Source organism: Vicia villosa, linkage group LG2 (genome assembly GCF_029867415.1).
Source record: "Vicia villosa cultivar HV-30 ecotype Madison, WI linkage group LG2, Vvil1.0, whole genome shotgun sequence".
NCBI lineage: Eukaryota > Viridiplantae > Streptophyta > Magnoliopsida > Fabales > Fabaceae > Vicia > Vicia villosa.
This window is the reverse complement of record NC_081181.1, coordinates 160,599,080-160,619,409: the sequence shown is the minus strand read 5'-3', so window position 1 is coordinate 160,619,409 and position 20,330 is coordinate 160,599,080. Positions and strand designations below refer to the sequence as shown.

The 20,330-nt window shown below is 33.8% G+C and overlaps 1 protein-coding gene across 1 annotated transcript; it reads right to left on the bottom strand.

Annotated features, from left to right (window-relative positions):
* Window positions 1–835: 835 nt before the first annotated feature.
* LOC131652753 (uncharacterized) lies at window positions 836–6,115 on the bottom strand. Its single transcript, XM_058922710.1, has 6 exons — window positions 5,925–6,115; window positions 4,506–4,803; window positions 4,203–4,309; window positions 3,933–4,065; window positions 2,759–2,953; window positions 836–1,671 (listed from the first exon to the last, which is right to left on the bottom strand). Exons 2-6 carry the CDS (start codon window positions 4,785–4,787, stop codon window positions 1,195–1,197), a joined length of 1,194 nt encoding a protein of 397 aa, XP_058778693.1. The 5' UTR covers window positions 4,788–4,803; window positions 5,925–6,115; the 3' UTR covers window positions 836–1,194.
* Window positions 6,116–20,330: the final 14,215 nt, after the last annotated feature.

Below are 20,330 nucleotides of genomic sequence, written 5' to 3'. Positions count from 1 at the left end.
TATATATTTTGTATATGAGTTTGATGAATTTTTGAATTTCAGGTTGTGCCTTAGGCTGATAAGGTTATATCCATTGATTAAAGAAGTTTTGTTTGTCAACAAGAGGTTCAATGACAGCGTTAAATTTTCCTGAACAAGTTGCGAGAGAATAATTGAAAGATATGTTGAACAAGTGATGGAAAAAGATGGCTCTTCTCCTATTTTTACTTCTTATTCTTAAGTCTTTTGCTAAAAGTTCTTTGTTTGTGGAGTTTTGTTCTTTGCTTTTCAGTTCATAATTAATTCTTTAACGACTTTGTAAGTTTTTGGCATTTGGTCACAATTATTTCTTTTTCATTCCCTTTTTGTTGGTATTCTAAATTATGTTGTAATCAGTTGAGAGGAGATAGTAAAGTTTCCAATTGTATAAGATTTAATGAAGTAAGTGAATTACAGTGTGAATTTCATGAAGTGAAGTTAAGATCAAACATCTATACCCTCTGAAAGTTGAGAGACAAATAGTAAAGTGAATGATCAATGATGCAGTATGTGATAGTTCTATTCCAACCACAAATATAGATGCTGCTTTCACTGAGTTCCAGTTTGTTGTCACCTTACTACATTTGAACTGTCCAGCAAAAACAGATCAGCAAAAATTAATTAGTTGTTTAGACTGAAATTTCAGTGGCTTGTCTGGTCAGTTTCAAATGAGAGGATGATAAGAAACCAATCAGCATTGATGGGACCCGTGATTATTATTCTTCAAATCAAAAAAAGTTAATGGCCCTAAAAAAGCAGGTTATTCTTCCTCTAAAATTTGAGCAAGTAAAATACTAAAAATCTACAACTACAAGTATGAGATAAACAAGACTACACAATTAAAACATAGAACTAGTCATTACATGCCCGAAATGGAAATCCACATTGAATTTGTGAATTTAATAGAAGTAACTCAATTACTTACATGCAATTCAAAGAACAGAAAATGTTGAAGGAGAAAATGCCTGAAACTTAATGTATATATCTATCAAATATCAATCAAGGGTAGGCATGGGTAACCACAGCTAAGTAAAAAAATACACCATAAATCTTTGGCTCAATACGTGCTTGGAACTGTGGAACTGCAACTCAAAACATCCCAATTGTCGCACTGTATTTACAGAAGAAAATGGCATGCAAATCAGAAAAAATGAAGTGCACTAACTGATGTAAGTGTCATGAAACAAGACCATCCCGTGCAATATTGGTCACACGAAGTACAGCTTGGGCACTTAAAGGAGAAAGATTTGACTGACAGAAGTTTTCCCAAGATTCTGTATTGGTATCTGGATCTTCAGTTGCTGTCTCGGTCTTATGGTTTTCAGATACTGTCTCAGTCTTATGATTCTCAGATACTGTCTCAGTCTTAGAATTTTCAGATACTGTCTCAGTCTTAGAATTTTCAGATACTGTCTCCGTCTTAGGATCATCTGATGCTTTCTCAGTCTTAGGATCCTCAGATGCTTTCTCAGTCTTTAGATCCTCAGATACAGCTGCTGCTGGCATGAGATTGTGAAATTTCTCGTAAACATTTTGAAGCTCAAGAATTAGGCTTCGAGCTGCTTCTCTGGACTCAGGAAGCTGGTCACTCAACTGGGATGCAGCTACTTGAATCAATTTGTCGAAGCCGTATGTCTTTATGCCTTCTGCACCCTATCCAAACAAAAGAGAAAATATAAATGCTCCACATTTAGTCACAAAAATATGATGGCCGTATTGATTGTATTTTCAAGCTTAACTAGAAAGGGCATGCAACAAATTAAGAGTGCAGCTGTGGTTTAAATCATTTTGGAAATACCCTACCCTTCAGCAGAATTTTGATCGAGAATATCATATAATTTGAAAAATACCTTATAATATCTAAGATCTTATCCTAAAGAATATCTTAGAATTAGTTTACCCTCCTGCTTCATCTAAAACCCTACCTATAACTTCAACAAAAGCCTTGATCATTTTACACGACGACACAAATTAATAAAAAAAAGATAGCAATCAATATAACTAAGCTCTTTATGCAGATACATTATAAGGAATTGTAATGATTCATGCATAATGACTGATATAACTATTGAAGCGAACAGACTGAATTTTTTTAAAACAAAACAACATAGAAATAGAGATAGACATGGACTGATAGAGAGAGACCTGTATATAAGTATATATCAATATATATTGATTGTCTCATAAACAATTTCAGAGCATTGCATGATAGAACAAAATAGAAATAAGGTCATTATTATTACTAGCAGGTTTAACAGATAACCATTAACCTTGAAAAATAATGCATGTCCCCAATAACAAATTAATATATTCAGGGCATTTCATCGATCACTAAATCTTTGATCTTTGATTCATCACAAAATATTCTTCTATTTCATTTTCATGTGTTCGGCAATATAATATATCAACAAAAATACATATATGATCATTATAAACCATTCCCAAATTAAATACAGATATAAGAAGTTTTCTTAGATAATTTGAGACTGAAACAACTTTTATAAATTCAGTCAGATGTCCAAAACAAACGTAAGAATTTATGGAATTTCAACGTTAATGGTGCCCAATGTTCTTTCCCCGCATCATTAATTTTGCTACCTAAAATCTTGGTTTAGTTACTTTTCTATTTGCAGCAAAGAAAATCATTTCATAGGACACAATTCTAGAAATAATTTTAAAGTACAAGAGGCCAATATTAACAGTCATCAATATGAGTAAAAGTCATAAAGGTTACTCATACCAGTAGTGGAACACTTCGAGAAAAGCATGATGATGCCTTTGCACGAACACGGGGATGCTTGTGCTTAAGGTATGGTTGCAATTTTGGCAACAATGAAATAGGGGAAATCCAAGTAGTCATTGATATCAAGGCTTTTTCAGCTGCTTCACATACGAAGCGTTTGTCCTGTGAAGACTTGAGAAGAAGCTGTAATAGCTGCATCCACCATATGGAAAATGTCAATTTATTATCTCACGTGTAGGGGTGGCAAAACGGGCCAGGCCCACCGGGTCGGCCCGTTTGACCCGCCATTTTGGGCGGGCTGGCCTGAGGTTTTCAGCTCGGTACTTTAAGTTGGCCCGCCCCGCCTAACCCGCTTAAACAACCGGGCCGAGGTGGGGCGGGGCGGGTTTTGCCCGCGGGCTTTTTGTTAAAAAAATTATTTTTTATTTACAATTAAAGTAACTTTAACTATAAAAACAACACTCTTCTCTTAGAATTTTATTGATTGAATTGTATTCTAAATTACTATACATACAAATTGAATTATAATTATAACGTTCTTTCTATAACTTTCTAATACATGTGTTGATTGGAAAAGCTTGAAATAAAAGAACAGTTGTATAACATGCATAATTATTAAGTTGTTAATACATTAGCTCACATGTTTTCTTTAGAAATAGATGTTGATTTTAAGAAAAAGAGGGATTTGATGAGTCTATAAGGGTGACAAATTTTGGATTTAACTATTAAGGAATCGCTTAATATAAAAGTTTATATGAAGTGAGAAAGTTAGGTGTTGATATTGTATTTGTTTTATTTTTTGAATTGTTTGGACTTAAGATATGTTGAAGTTCTATTGTGCGTTTTTTTTAAAAAAAAATTATCGACCTTTTTGGTTATAATTATTTTTTTAAAATTATGTGGTAAATCAAATTGTAAAATAAAAAAATAAATAAAATTAGCGGGCCGGCCCGCCAACCCGCCAACTCGTTAGTAAACGGGGCGGGCATGACTTTTGAGCTCGGACACCTAAGTAGGCCCGCCCCACCCCGCTTTTGGACGGGCTTAAATGGGGTGGGCCTAAACGGGGCGGGCTGCCCGCTTTGCCACCCCTACTCACGTGTATGATGAGATTCCATAATGCTTAAGGGAGCAAAATAATGAGTACGCATAAGGAATTCTTCTGACTTACCAGAGGATCCAGAGAATCTATTATAAGATCACTATATGCACAGAAAATATCAGCAGATGTCATAACGGCTGTTTTGATAACAGCACTCCTAGGACTTTTCAGGGCCTTGGCAATATGTGTAATCACACTCCCCCTGTTTATCAAATAGCATATGAACAATTTAATATTTAGTAAAACCAAACAAAAATCATAATGTATTAAGTAATGATATTTCAGTTTAAAAATCATCTTTCATTCAGAAAACATTAAAGAAAAAAGTTCAGTACTTACAGAATATCAAGCATTGCTTCCTTATGAAATATAGACAAACGGCGTACATTATTTAAAGTATCACAGACCAGGACCCAATCCTTTGAGTCAAGAGCAGCTAAGAGGGTCTGTAACAAACCAAATAGCTAATAACTATACTGACAAAACGTAGGTGTTGAATTTATGTTATATAAAGCTAAAAATCAAGTTAAATGAATAAAAAGAAGGGGAAAACCCAAATGCCCATTGTATACTAATTTTAACAGTTATCACCATTCAAACACATCTAGTCACGTACCTAAAAAAAGATGAATAAAAGAATACCTTGAGACAAGTATCAATATCTTCTACATCGTTCAAGTTCTCGGATTCAATGTATTCTATTTCAACAATTCCAATCTCTACAACAGAATCTACAGGGACAGCCTGATTTCCATTCACATGTGGGGAAACCACAGCGGAACAATTTTTCTGCTTTTGACATTCTTCAATATTTTCAGTAGCATTGTCAACCGGAGTCTTTGTCAAACACGTCTTACCAGAGCCCTCGCTCTTCCTTTCAGTTACAGGAATGGTATTGAGGTCCTTAAGAGCTGTCTTGGACATCCTTGTCAACTACAATCTGATATCAAAAACAAAGACAGACAATCAAATTCAACACTAACAGCCATTCAAACCACCATTTATTTAACTTTGGTAAAAAGAAGAAAAAAAACAAGTACAGTGAAATAATAAATTGGATTTAACAACTAAAACAAAACATTTAGGTCAAGATCTGAACTCTGACAAAATTAAGCAATCACCAAATAGAAAAATTAACACCGTAGAACAAAAAATGAATTAAACACTATTAGTTTCCCATATATCTCCAAATTACAATTACAACACCATGACTCTTATTTACTGAGTTTCAGTTCAAGTTATCGCAAATATAGACACATGCATTTATATTGAATTTCCATGATAAACAACTACTGCAAAAGTCAATTCCAACCTTAGAGCAGAACTTCCACTTCAAATACAACACTCTTAAGTCAAGATCTGATCTCAACAACAACAAAAAACAATCACGAAAATAACCTTTACAAACCACAGAACAAAAAATGATCTATTCACTCCTAGCTTTCCATATCTCACCAAATCAAAATTCACAATTACAACACCACTGATCTTATTTCCTGATCTTATTACAACACCATTGATCTTTATTTCCTAGTTCTCAATCTCAGATATCGTGAACACAAACACAGACATATATTAAAATTTCCAAGAAAATCAATGATTGCAAAAGCCAATTCCAATCGTAGAGAACTGAAATTTCACTTCAAACACAGCACAAGCATTATTACACATAATTAACCATGCTTCAACTAAAAAACCAAAGCTATTAAATCACAATTCGCAAACTAAAAACACACAAAATCGATTAAAAAAATATCAACAGATTCAGTTCAAAATCGAAGCAACTAAGTAACAAAACTAAATCTCACAAAAAATTATTAAAAAAAAAAAAACTAATCGGTACTATACAATTAAAAAACCAAACAGCAAGATCTCATCATGAACTTCAGAAAACAATCAAAATCTGCATGAACAATCACACTAACATTACAATCCTAAATCTTAAAACTACAAGCATGATTGAAGCATTCGATTCGAAATTCAGAAAATTCACAAATCGAAAGAGAAATTATAAATTACAGTGAATCGTACGGATCAGAAACGAGTGTAGAGAGAGAGTACCAGATGAAGAGAGAGAAGAAAATGCAGAGAGAGCGAGTTGAAAAGAGTGAGTCAACACGGAGTAGTGTGAAGAAATGAAATTGAAAAGAGTGGGATTTGAGTATTTTAGAGTAACCGACGAGTGAGGAGAAGAAAGAGAGAAGAAGGGGATAAAACGACGGCGTATTAAGTAGAAACGGACCAAAGCCGGCAAAATTAGAGGGTTAAAATAATAAATTGGGGGGTTTTTGACATTTGCATGTGAATCTCATATGGGTACCAGCGAAATCAGGTGAACAAATTAATTCTCATTTCTTTTTTCTTTTTTATTATTTTCTTATTTATTTATTTTATTATTTTCTTATTTATTTTTTAAGAAAAGGGATGGTGATCTGAGAATGTAAATTATTTTTATATCGTCAACCAATGACGACCATGTAAAGCGTCAAATTATATTATAAATTTTAAAATATTTATGATTTGGCACTTTAAAGTTTAAACCATTTTAATTGGATGTATGTGTAATTTTTTTACATTCACAGTGTACTACTATTAAACTCTTATTTTTTTAATTCATAATCAATATAATACTGTAATAATTATAATTATTAGAAATTCTCACATACAAAGATAAAGATAAATATAAATAACTCTGGTGATAGCGTTTATTTAATAATATTAATTTTTATAAGTTGCGATAGGGTTTATAGATTATTATTTTCTTTTTTTACTATCATAATTCTTTTTTAAAATAGTACTACAATTTGTAATTTATAATTTTTGAGGTTTGAAATTATCAATCACTTATTTTTGTGGTTTTAAATAAAAATAGTACTACAATTTATAATTTGTAACTAAGACAAAAATAGTATAATTTGTAATCAATGTGCTTACTCCGAATGTTTTTATTATTGTCATTATAGTGCTTTATTTTCGATCCCACAATATTTTCCTCCTCATAATTTCCATGGTTCATTCAAATTTTGAAATTGGTTTTGATTAGTATATGTTGAATGTTAATTTTGAAATTAGGTGTTTCTTTCTCCAACAATCAATGACCCTCCAACACAAGAAAGGTGCAAGTTTTGAGTTTTGAAATGATGCTTTATCATTTTAGATAAAGATTAACTAATTGATTGATTGTGTTAATGTTGTGATGGGATTTGTCTCTTTGTTTGTAAATTACTTCACCAATATCTTTTTAATTGTCGTATTAACATAAATATTTTATTTTTATTTAAAAAATTAAGGTCAATATAGTATTAATTTTTAATTATTAATTTGTTTATAATATTTTAAATTATTTATTATAAAGAAAAAAGAGAAATATTACCACTTGAGCAGAAAAAAAAATGTATGGTTTTAATTCATAATTCACTCAATTTTAGGGATGACAATGGTAGAAATTTGGTAGGGTATTATAGTACGTGTTCTCATATTCGTAGTTACAAGAATTCTCGTACCTTAACTCATATTTGTTTGGGTATCAACTTATTTCTTTTAATCAAAATTAATTTGGATGTTAGAGTGAAAATCTTGCAGGTCTGTCCTGCGCAACTGCATCGGAGCAGCTCACACCATCGCATCAATGATCAGCACCAATATTTTTGGTTCTAGTAAGGAATAGTGGCGCCGTTGGTGAGAATCGACTTCTGAATCCTTTAAATTTCCATAATCAGGTCTCTGATTTGATCAAAAGATATCCTTCAATTCAAACCTAATCGCTTTGATTGATACGTTAAGATGGAAGCAATCTCGAATCTCCTACCAAAAGATCCTTCAAAATTCTTCAGATCAAGTTCTTGGTCAACTTTTGTCATAAACAAGATCGGTGAAGATCAGTTTTGACAAACAGAGTCTCCTCCTTTAGGATATAGAAATTTTTTCTTCTCATTATGTGAGTAAAGAGGTGATAGACCAATCATAGGTTTCAAGATCGTGAAAAGGTGGACGGAATTCCCAATTTTACTCTTTCGCTAATCATTGCGGCTACCATCATTAATCATTGTGTCTCAGGGATCCTCGTAGATGATGGAAGTTCTTGCAATATGATCTACTTCAAAATTTTCACTGAGCTTGGCTTTAGGGAATAATATTTAAGGTCGTGCAAAGTTCATAGTCTCCTAGAGTCTTATACTCTTCCATGCACACATGTGTACTTATTGGTCTCCTTGGGAGAAGGGGGTAACAAAATGACACTAGATAATTTCTTTGTGGTTCCATGTGAAAACGTCTAAAATGGCATCCTCAGTCAGCCATTTTTTGCGACCTTATACGTCATGGCTTCTCCCGTACATATGAATAAAAATACCACAATGATTCTGACATATCAGTTGTAATCAAATTCGACATTCGTGGAGATCGCCCGATACAAGAATGATACTGAAGAATCCCTTAACGGTTGTTGTCATCCCCGAAGGAAAAGTTAAGGAAGCCAACAGAGTGATGGATGTAGTTGACCTCGGCGCTTGTAAATAAGAAACCGTGATGGGAGACACGTTATGCCCCTCATTTGGGGTCAAAGTAAAGGTTCTAAGACCAGTTCTGGATTAAGACTTTGAGACCGTCCAGTTAGAGATGATTTAATGAGGTCGATAAGGATAGAAGTCGGTCTTTCGTTTTAAGTGAAGGAAGGATTAGTTAAATGGTTGGGAGACAACGTTGATATATTCGCCATTTTTCCTTGCGGTAAGACTATCATAAATCCTAGGTTGCCATATCACCAGTTGAACATTGATTATAGTGCCTAATATGTCAAAGGAGACTGTGAGAGTCTTCTAAAAAGGCAGAGTTAACAACAAAGGCATTCCAAGTTCTGTTGGACGCTAATTTCATCTTTGAAATATAATGTAGTGTTGGTCAGGAATCCTTATGGAAAGGATAATGTGTGTAGATTATACTTGTCGGACTTGGGACTTCACACAAAAGAGGGGGTTGAATTGCGTGGTTTAGAAAATTGTGGATTTGAAAAACTTTGTGAAATAAAACTAGAGTTTGAAAGTATTTTGAAAACTTTATAGTAGAAAATAAAAATACATAAAATAAATTGTGAAATTTAAAAGAGTTAAGGGAAGAAGAAAAACACCAATAATTATATATGTTTAGTAAATAATGACATAGTCTTGTCCCTAATAATTGATCTTGAGAGTTTCCAATAAACGTTGAGTCCTTTTAGTATGAAAGACTCACGAATCCCCTTATACAAGGAAATGATGCTTGATCTTCAACCAAATAATACAAGACTATAGATATGGGCGTTTGCGTCTTTACTTTTTAAATTATCTTGAGAGTGAAGTGACCAATCTCCCTTTCCAATGATGGATTGAATCGTTTAGTCTTTTTTCATAAACACGAACCTTGGAGCGGTTAGTCTCCAAGTTCCAACACCTTTGAGCTCAAAATAATTTTTTTACACAAGATAGCTAAAAAAACCTGTGAGATTTTAACACCCGGTTGATCTCAAACTAATGAAGCTTTTAATAAGGAGTTAAGCTCTAACCTATCTTGGTTTAAATACCTAACTGACCAATAACCTAGGATATTCTAACACTGGCTAATCTCCAACCTAAACTAGGATTAATCACACAATCCCAAATACAAGCTTTTTACAAGATTAGCTTATAACCCAAATAAAACTCTAAATGGATAATACTCAACCAAAGTGTATACAAAATATTCCATTGGTAGATTTACAATTCTACCCTTTCTAGAATTACAAAAGTATTTCACTCACAAAATGACTTTTCTCACTAAAGAACTTAGGCTAAAACATTAGTGAGAGAAAGTTAAAAACAAGTTTAAAGAGAGTGTGAAAGATGAAAGTGTCAAAACATTATTCTGGATGGGTTGGAATGAGAAATGGAACCTCTATTTATAGGTCTGAGGTTGGTTCAAAAAGGAATTTGAAATTAATGCTTTTTATCGTTATCTAATCTATTGACGCATATTCATAATCGATTAGATAGTTAAAATAATTGTTTGTAATTTCTCAAAAGGAAATAAAAGATATCTAGTTATTGCACATCGTTAAGATGTTATCCCAATTGCTTTGAGCGTAAGTATGAATTGGGATAATCGATTAGATAAGCCAAAAAATTTCCTCTAGTTGTTCTAACAATTCCTAAGTCATTTGGCACAGCTTTAAGACATTTTTGGAGATGTTTTCTTCAATAAAACAACTTGAAAAAATGTTTTTTTGTGTATGTGTTTTAGTTTTGCGCTTTTACGATAAAGCCCTTTTGTTTAACAACTATTTACACACTGTTAAATGTAGGAGGAACCTAAGTACTTCAAGTTTTTTTCCTGATACTTCTCTTTTTATTGTCACATACTTGAGTAGCTTCAAATGAGACTTTAGTTGCATTCCATTTTTCGCCATCATCGGACAATCAAGTTCATCAAACCCTTAATGACAAGGTTTGCCTCTTTATTTGTTTAATAGTTCACTTGACTTATCATAAGTTGTCATCATCAAAATTAGATGTTCGTTTTAAAATCATATCACCTACAAAACAAGGTTCCACATGTTCTCCCTTTTTTATGATGACAACACATCTCTTAAGGGAGGTGATAAAAGAATCAATATAAATATATTTGGAGTGATTAAACTCCCTCTGAGTTAGATAGAGAATATACCCTACTCCTCTTGAGAGTATATTTCTCCCCATTTGTTAAGATCAAAAATGCGGATAAAGATGCATTGCGAGAAATAAATATGCAAGCAATGACAATTAGGACAATATAGAGAAAAGGAAAACATCAGAATCATATTATTAGAAATTTAAATTACATAAAGGAAATACTAAATTTAAAGGTAGGGAAATCAAACACATAAATGGGTTCATATGCTTATCATAAGTGTCATTATCCTTTTTAGATCATCTTCTTCATCTCTTTTACTCCTCTTGTTATGAATTGGCAAATTTCCTAAACTTGTTTTATGTCTATGTCTTTTATTCCTTATGTTTCTTCTTCTTCTTTGTTTTCCAAATCGTTTCTCAGTTCTTTACATCTTATGTTGATCTTCATGTTTCTGAGGCAGGTATAGTTGATTTTATTGTTTGATGACATTGAATTTTCCTTAAGATTATAAATTTTGAAAGCTATTAGGATTTTTGTAATCATTGCCCCATATGAAAAATTTGCTAAGGGTTTGTCTCTTGCGTGAGAAATGTGATGAAAATTTTCACCTACCCAGTTTGTTGGAATGTTTGGTGTGAGGAGCCAAAGAGGGAAAATATTGTCTTTGATGACATAATCGTCTTGGTGGCAAGATTCTTATTATAAGATAATGAAGGATTCACACGTTTGGTTTTAGGAGCGTTGTTCTGAAAGGAAGTTTTCTTATCCCCGTGGAATTAGTTATAAGATATTTAAGGTCTATGTTCCTTTTGAAATTTTTGAGTTCTAGGGATTTCTCAGATTTGTAGGATGTTTTTAAGAAGGGTATTTCAAACATTCTCCCAAAGCATTCTTTGTGGATCTCTATCTTTACATTTTTTACTGATGATATCAAGGTTTTTCCAAGAATATTTAGGTTAGTGTAGAATACTTTTACTAGATCTGAAATTTCAGGTGTTTTGTGAAGAATGTTATTAATGAGGATTGACATATGTAAGAGTATGGTTTATATCCTCCCATAAAGGTGTCGTCCATAAACCAAGTCTCTGCGATCTTTTTCTTTAAGATCGTCATTTTATCTTTTTCTTGTTTGTTCATCATTGCAACTATGATGGCATCCCTTTTTGTTGTGGTATTTTGGGCCTTTTGCTATAGGAAAAACTTGCAGAAGAATAGATATAGAAAAAAGTATGAGATGTAAGAAAAGTGAAGAGAAGTTTAACTATTTATAACTTGCCATCAGAGGATTTGAGTGTGTATTCCAGGCAAAAGAGAACGAAGAATTGTCCTACTCATATTGAGCCTCCTTTGCGGAGCAACCCAGCCTTTGATGCCACAGTTTTTGCTGATAATCACTTTTCTTTGTCGAAGAACTTCTTAGGCGATTATTTGATGCTTTTTGCCCTTTCTCCCTCTCAACTGTCATCTTTACTGGAGGTCCAGCTTATGAGATGCTTTTTGGCAAGGAAGGTATTGTGAAAGTAGCGATCGGATACCCTAGAGAGAACGATGTCTGGGTGACTAATATGAAAAAGCATACCCGATAGGGCAGGATGGTTTTAAGGCAGATTATGGTGATAAGGGATGATTTGAAGGCGCTCGTCGAGAAAGAGACAGAGGAAAGGAATATCTAACAAACATAAGTGGAGGGCTTGAAAAAATTGCTTAAAGACACTTAGAGTGTTCTTGAAAGCACAGAGGAGCGCGTCTCCCAGCTTGTGGATGAAGTCGTGGTTGTAACACCTAAGTTTAGATTATTTTATTTATTTAGGTTATTTATGAATTTTGCATATTTATTTAAGGGTTATTACCATTTTACCCCCCTGCCATATAGGTCTTTTCTGGTTTTGCCCCCTGTAAATTTTTTTTTTGAAAAACAACCTTGTCATTTCAAAAAGCAAACTTTTTAGCCCCTAAAGTCAAAATCCGCAGGAAAATCTGCAGGTTTCCTGCGGATTTTCTTTCGGATTTTCCTGCGGATTTTGACTTTAGGGGCTAAAAAGTTAGCTTTTTGAAATGACAAGGTTGTTTTTCAAAAAAAAAAATTTACAGGGGGCAAAACCAGAAAAGACCTATATGGCAGGGGGGTAAAATGGTATTAACCCTTTATTTAATTATTATGTAGTAGTAATTAATTAAATTTTGGTGATAGGGGTGTATGGCCTCATGGTGGGAGTGTGGAGAGTAAATATAGGTTAGTAGATTTATTAGAATTATTAATAATTAAATAACAATATTTTATTTTAATTTATTTAATTAAAATTAGAAGAATGGAGAAATTAGGTAAAAAAAGTGAATAATAGAGAATTAAGGGATTGGTAGAGAGAGACTTATATTTAGTTAGGCCAAAATTATAATTATAAAGAGATTTATTTACCTTAAGAATAAGATGAATAGACAAACCTAAAATTGGGAGAACTATGTCAGTACGTACGTAGAAAGAAGAGAGAAATAGGCTAGTGTAAAGGGGAGGCTAAGGCTTGAAGGAAGAAAACATCAACCAAGTTAGAGAATTAAATTGCTTGCTATGAATTAATAGGAAGATTGCCTTAATAAAGGGTATATGCATGAGAGGTAGTGTAGAGGAGTCCTTAACCTTTAATAGGGTATTTTGTGTTGATCAATTCTGAGTTTTGTGTTGTTATAATGTTGTTGGATGAATTGATGATGAATTTTCGTGTATGGTTATGTATGACTTTTTTGTTTTGGAATTATTGATGTTTTCCTCCATTTATGAAGTTTAAAAGGTTTTCAGATGAACATTATTTTTGGGAAAAGTGGGTTTAATGTATGAAAATTGATTAAACCATACACTATAAATATGTTATAATATGTATGTTGTATTTTGGATCGATTTTGGAAGTGAGTAGTAGGAAAATCGGATTTCATTTACGAACTCCATAGCATAATTCATGTTCTACCCATTGCGACCGTGCTCAGCCTAGGATGTCATGCTTAGTGCGTATGGGCTCAGCATAGGAAACCATGTTCAGCGTCATTGTGCTGTACACTGTACTCAGCACAGAAGTTATTGTGTTTTTGTTGATACTTTAAGTCGTGCTAAGCCCATAGTATAAAATGCAGATTTTGATTATTTGACTTTTAGATGATTGTTTGACAATTGTTGGAGTTGAGATGATGAAAACTAATAGTTTAAAATTATTTAATCGAGTAAATGTTGATTTATGCGAGTCTTGATGTTGTATTGAGAGTGGTTTATCGGTCGTGGTAATATTATGATACATTGAGTATGTAAATTGTAATTGTTATGTGACTGCATGTACGAGATAATGGGTTGATTGAGCAGAGTTATTGTATGGTTGAGTTACCCTGGATTATGTTGTCTTGTGCATATATGTATTTTTGTTGTGTAGTAATTTGAAGAGTGGATTACGAGAGTTGTTAGTGCACTATGTTAGGATCAGTGAGGGGTCTTAACACATTGATATTGACATGTAGGATTCATGCATCATTTAAGTTGTGTCAATAGACATGTTCGCTAGTTTAGATAGGGGGACTAATGGCTTGTCCATTATAATTATATAACCAGACTTTTAGTAATTGATAGCAATCAATTAAGTCAATCTTCTAAAAAAAAAGTTTTGGTAACAATCAAATTCGGTATATTTAGTTTTGTTTTTTTGACAAAAATATTTTAAAAATAAGTCCGAAGAAAAATTAATGGGTAGCAACACTTGGATGTCAGAAAGATTGGTCAATATATAAAAAATATTTGAAATATTGGACAAGAAGCTCACATAGTTTCTACTTTGCCTCTTTATCTTCACTAGCGCCTGGGTTTGAACCATGCTAGTAGCAAAATTTTGAATTTATTTTTGATCTTTTTCTTTGTATTTTAATAATTGTTTAAGATTAAAATAAATAAAATATTACATGGAAATGGAATATCATGTCAGATATCATACTGCAAAAATTGACGTCGTTTGTTAGAATTTAACGGAAAGGATTTAAATGACACTGTTAGAACTTGTAACACATAAGAGATTACATTGACACTGTTAAAAAATTTGGGACTAAAATGTACCCCGAAGTAAACTTATTGGACTAAAAAAGGTATTTTACCTTTATTTTATTATAATAAGCACAAGGTTTTTAGGTTGCTACTTAGTTGGTATCAGAACAGGTAACTCCATTCGGCCAGGTTTTTTGTATAATGTTGCATGTTCCCTAGTATACGACATGTGTGTGAAACACTGTCGGTACTCGTTGTTTCTTTCTAATCGCTTGTAGGAGCAAGATTGAAATAAGTGGGGGAGAAACTTATGCTCATCTGAGTTGTTGCAGGTATATAGAATTTGCTCAGCATGTTGTTGATTGCACGAGTGCATGTGTTGAGATGATGTTATTTCCCGAACCCGAAGAGCTCGCGTACTTGAGACTCTTGTGTGTCGGTGAAGTTAAGATATCTTTAAGGGAGAATGATCAGGTGTCGGGGATGTTCACTTCTCTGAGAGTGGAGAGCGATGTGACAGCTAGAGATATGCAAATAGTGTATGATTTTCCTGATGTTTTTCTTGAAGATATCTGCGACTTGCCTCCTGAACGTGAAGTTGAGATTCGCCAAGACCGTGATATTTCCAAGGCAGAGAGTTGATGTTTATATCCGCTGAGCAAGTAGAATAACTCTTGAAGGATGATGCGCATATGTTTGCGATGTTTGTTCTTTGAAAATCGACAGTAAAGCTACAATGATGGAGCTTTTAGTTGTATGTGATTTTCCAAAAGTGCTTCCAGATGATGTCAGTGAATTACTACATGAGTGCAAGGTGGAATTTGCCATCGATCTAGTACCAAGTACGAGTCCGGTGTCAATGGCTCCATATAGGATGTTTGCTTCGTAGTTGAGAGAATCGAAGAAACTCTTGGAAGATTTTCTTTAGAAGAAGTTTGTTCGACCAAGTGTTTTTCCGTGGGGTGCGTCGGTGTTGTTAGTGAAGAAGAAAGATGGTAGTATGTGTTTATGTGTTGATTATCGACAGCTGAATAAGGTTATTATTAAGAACAAACACATGCTCCCGAGGATTGATGATTTGATGGATCAATTAGTGGATGCTTATGTCTTCAGCAAGATTAATTTGAGGTCGGGATATCATCAGATTTGTGTAAAGGCGGGGGATATTCTAAAAACTGCATTTAAGACGAGGTTCCATCATTACGAGTATTCACCGATGCCATTTGGTGTGTTAAATGCTCCTGGTGTATTCATGGAGTATATGAACAAGATTTTCATCTGTATTTGGATAAGTTTGTGGTGGTGTCCATTGACGATATTATGATTTATTCAAAGACTAATGGAGAGCATGCTGAACATCTGAGAATTGTGTTGAAGCTGTTGCAAAAGAAGCAATTGTATGCTAAGATGTCTAAGTGTGAGTTTTTGTTAAGAGAAATGAGTTTTCTCGGCCTTGTGATTTCTAATGGAGGAATTGCTATTGATCTTCAAAGGTTGAGGTTGTGCTGCACTGCGAGACCCCGAAGGTATGTCACTTATATACGAAGTATATATAGTTTTCTTTGGTTACTTGGTTATTATCGTATATTCATTGAAGGTTTGTCCAAGTTGGCCTTTTCGTTAACTTAGGTAACTAGGAAAGGCCAGACTTATGTTTGGGATGCGAAGTATGAAGAGAGTTTCCAAGAGCTTAAGAAAAGTTTAAAGTCGGCTCTAGTGTTGATTTTTCCGAGTCCAACTAAATCTTTTGTCGTGTAATGTGATGCTTCTAAGATGAATTTGTGAGGCCTGTTGATTCAGAATGGACAAGATTATTCTTGAATAAGGACACCAAAGTGGACTAAGTATTCGTCATGGTTCTACAAAGATGTATCAAGACTTGAGGAATACGTTTTGGTGGTCTAGAGTGAAGTAGGAGGTTGCTGAGTTCGTGTATGCGTGTTTGACTTGCCAAAAGTCAAAAGTGGAGCATCAGAAGTCGTCGTGTTTTATGTAATCATTGTGTATTCTTGAATGGAAATGGGACAAAATTTCGATGAACTTTGTGTCTGGGTTACCGGGAACCGTGGGGACCTATGATACTATATAGGTTATTGTTGATGGGTTGACTAAATCGGATGATTTCATTCCGATTCGACTTAACTATCTATTTAATAGGCTATAAAGGTTGTCTATTTAGAAGATTGTCAGTTTGTATGGGATTCCATCCAACATTGTATTTGATAGATATATGAGGTTTACGTTGAGATTCTAAGAGAGTTTGCATAAAGCTTTGGGTACGAAGTTGCGTTTGAGTTCTGTATATCATCCACAAATAGATGGTCAGACACAAAGGATTATCCAATGCGTATAAGACTTGTTTAGAGCTTGTATGCTAGAACAAGGAGTGCCTGAGATAGCTTTTTACCATTAATTGAGTTTACACACAACAATCGTTTTCATGTGTGTTTATTCTTTGTTTTTATAATTGACATTCATTTTAGTAAAACAAATTAGAGAACATGTTAAATAGAATGTTCTAACTTGCAGAAAATTTATGTTAAACAAAATGTTCTATCAACTGCAACTGGTATAAGATGTCGAACAAGATGTCCTATGTAGGATCATCCAACATCGTGACTATGTGTTAACCTAAACTTTTGGAATCTGTTTGAGTTGTTACAGATGCAGAATATTCTGGGAATATTATACAATTCACTATGGTGCTTAATTTAAGGATAAAATATTTTATCTATTTTTCAAGATGTATTCATAGTTTCTAAATATGGAGATTATTTAAGAAACTAATGAATGAAGACTTATTCTTAAGGAGAAGCTTCACCAGATTTTTAGCAATCTCTTTGTTGCGTTTTGAAGTTTAAATCCAGACCAGATGTGTGCTTTAAATAGAAGACAACAAACCTAATTGAAGAGTAGATCTTACGGGATAATAAGTTAGGGTTTGGGTGTTAATTGTGAGCCTCTTTAATATCATTCTTGATAGAAGAACATGATTGTTTTCATTACGTTGTAATTTATGTCATTCATTCATAAGCTGTTAAGTATTGAATGTTTGTATGTCACTTAGGTATCGTTGATACATTTATCTAAGTGTGTGTTACTTAGTTCTCAAGTTATTGCTCTTGATCGGAGCTTTTAAGCAAGATCAGATATTATTCAAAATTAAGAGGTTCTTAATATAGTACTGCTCGTAATTGAATATTGAGATAAAGGGTCCTCAATATCAGTAACTACGATTGTTATAGTGAGACATTATTACGGTGATTGGAAGTGAGAGGGGTTTCTCATATCTAGGAGGTTTCTCAACATCTCTTAGGACATATGAGATTTGAATACCATAATTTCAATTGGTACTATAGCATACATCATGTTTTATATATGGGTGAGATTCAGGGAAGATACTTTCTAATTCAATGGACAGGGAAGGAAGTTTAACATTTAAATCCATGAAAGGCAAGGAATACATGAAAGTGTATGATGTAGGAAATGCATGGAGTTTTGTGGCTACAAATAAGAGGGAATTATCTCTGCATTGCAGTATATAGTGTCTGCAAGGACACCTATCTCAGACATGTTCTAACATCTTGTTTGAGAAAATTTGGGAGATTTTATTTTTCTCTACAACATTCCTATACGTTTCTGTGTGGAACATGTGTGTGAACCATTATGGTCGTTACTCTGAAAGGGAAGTATTGATTTATGTGACAGGGTGAGTAATGGTACTGTCTGAAGATGTCAAGTATGTTGTGAGTTGTTGTGTCTTTGAGGAATGTATGTCTGATTTATTTTCAAACCTATGTTGGTATGATGTCAACTGAGTTGTGGTAACTGTGTGCAAATGGTATTAAGGAGTGACTGAATGTTGCTGATAGTTTTCCATTGCATATGTATCCAATGTTAAACCTCTGGTAGTTCCTTGTGGTCCTGGTGTTGGGGTTTAGAATTGCTTGCTCTTAGAATTTCACTAAGGAAATTGCATAATGATCTGGTCCCTTCTGAAGATTTACCCTGTGATGTTAGGGTACTTGGAAGATAGCTTCAAGCAACCTTTAAAAGTTGTCAAAGTTCATAGAGGTACCTCACAAGGTAATCCATAAAGGACTCTCAAATATGGTTAAAAGGAGTTCCGAAGAAAGGCAGCCGTCAACTCTCTTCTAGGTTATGTTATGGACTTTGTGAGAGGATCATTTAGGATGTTCTTTGAAGGATGTCAAATACTTGTGTTGAATGAGATGGATGTCTCGATCAATGGGTCTATATAGTTCTTGGCCCCAGTAGAAAAGTGATATTGATCTTGGTACTAATGAGGTGGCTGGAAGATGGGCGTTGTAAATAACTAGGGGTGATCAAGAACTGTTTATCCTTCCATGTAAAAGTACAAAGTAACTTAATATTATCACCTATACTTATCAAATTTTCTCTCCATCTCACAACAATTTCCTTTATCACATCATCTTGAAAATATATCTTCATGCTCTTTAACTTTTATTTATCAATTGAAAACACATTTATGAAATCATATCATATCTCAATCTTTTTTCCTCAAAATTTACCAAAATCCTTTTTTAATGGGCCAGCCCGATTGGCGCGACCCATCCCTCAAAAAACACAGGCCCGATGGGCTGGCCTAAAAAGATGGGATCGTGTTTTTTTAAGATATTTTGCGGCTCGACCCGCGCTAAATTGTTGGGTTTTGACAGCTCTAAATATGACGCTTAATTTAAGGATAAAATATGTTATCTATTTTTCAAGATGTAGTCATAGTTTCTAAATATAGAGATTATTTAGGAAACTAATGATTGAAGATCTATTTTTAAGGAGAAGCTTCAGCACAGTCTCCTTGCTGCATTTTGAAGCCTAAATCTAAACCAAATATGTGCTTTAAATAGAAAACAACAAACCTAATTGAAGAGCAGAGCTTACAGGATGATATGTTGGGGTTTGTGTGTTAATTATAAGCCTCTCTAATACCATTCTAAATAGAAGAGCAGGATTATTTTCATTATGTTGTAAGTTATGTCATTCATTCTTAAGTTGTTAAGTATTGACTGTTTGTATGCCACTTAGGTATCATCGATACATTTATATAAGTGTGTATTGCTTGGTTCTCAAGCTATTGTTCTTGATCGAAGCTTTTAAGCAAGATCAAGTATTATTCTTGATTAAGAGGTTTTTAATCTAGTATCACTTGTAATTGGAGATTGAGGTAAAGGGTCGTCATTATCAGTAACTAGGATTGTTATTGTGAGACATCATTGCGGTGATTAGAAGTGAAAGGGATTTTTCACATCTATGAGGTTTATAGGTAGAAGTTTTACTGAGTATGGATTAAGTGAGAAGTTGTAAACCGGAGGTTGTTTAGCTTCGATTTGATACTACTAATGATGGATTTCCTTTCTGGCTTGGTAGCCCCTATAGTAGGTGTTGTTGTGCACCTAACTGGGTTAACAATTCTGTATGTTCAATTATTTTCCAGTATTGGTTTAAATAAAGGTTATCCTGTCATTTCATGTTGTTCAGAGATCAATGTCTTAACATCTCTTAGGACAATTGCGTTCAGAATACTAGAATTTCAATGTGAGTATTGGAATGACACTATTTGAGGCGTTGTATGGTATAAGGTGTATGGTGCCTCTATGTTGGTATGAGTCGGGAGAGGGTTTTGTGATTGGACCGGAGATTGTCCAGTATACCATAGAGAAAATCAAAGTGATCCTTGAGAAGATGAGAGGTCCACAAAGTTGCTAGAAGCGCTACCATGATAAGCAAAAGAAATCACTTGAGTTCCAAGAGGAAGACCATGTGTTTCTGAGAGATACTATGGTAACTGGTGT

What these genes read in the sequence shown, in the direction of transcription:
- LOC131652753 (XM_058922710.1), bottom strand. Translation starts at nt 4,787, where the DNA reads ATGTCCAAGACAGCTCTTAAGGACCTCAATACCATTCCTGTAACTGAA. An exon ending in TAGATTCTCTGGATCCTCTG is followed by an intron (nt 2,954 to 3,932) that starts GTAAGTCAGAAG and finishes TGGTGGATGCAG; the next exon opens with CTATTACAGCTTCTTCTCAA. An exon ending in CTCGAAGTGTTCCACTACTG is followed by an intron (nt 1,672 to 2,758) that starts GTATGAGTAACC and finishes TTGTTTGGATAG; the next exon opens with GGTGCAGAAGGCATAAAGAC.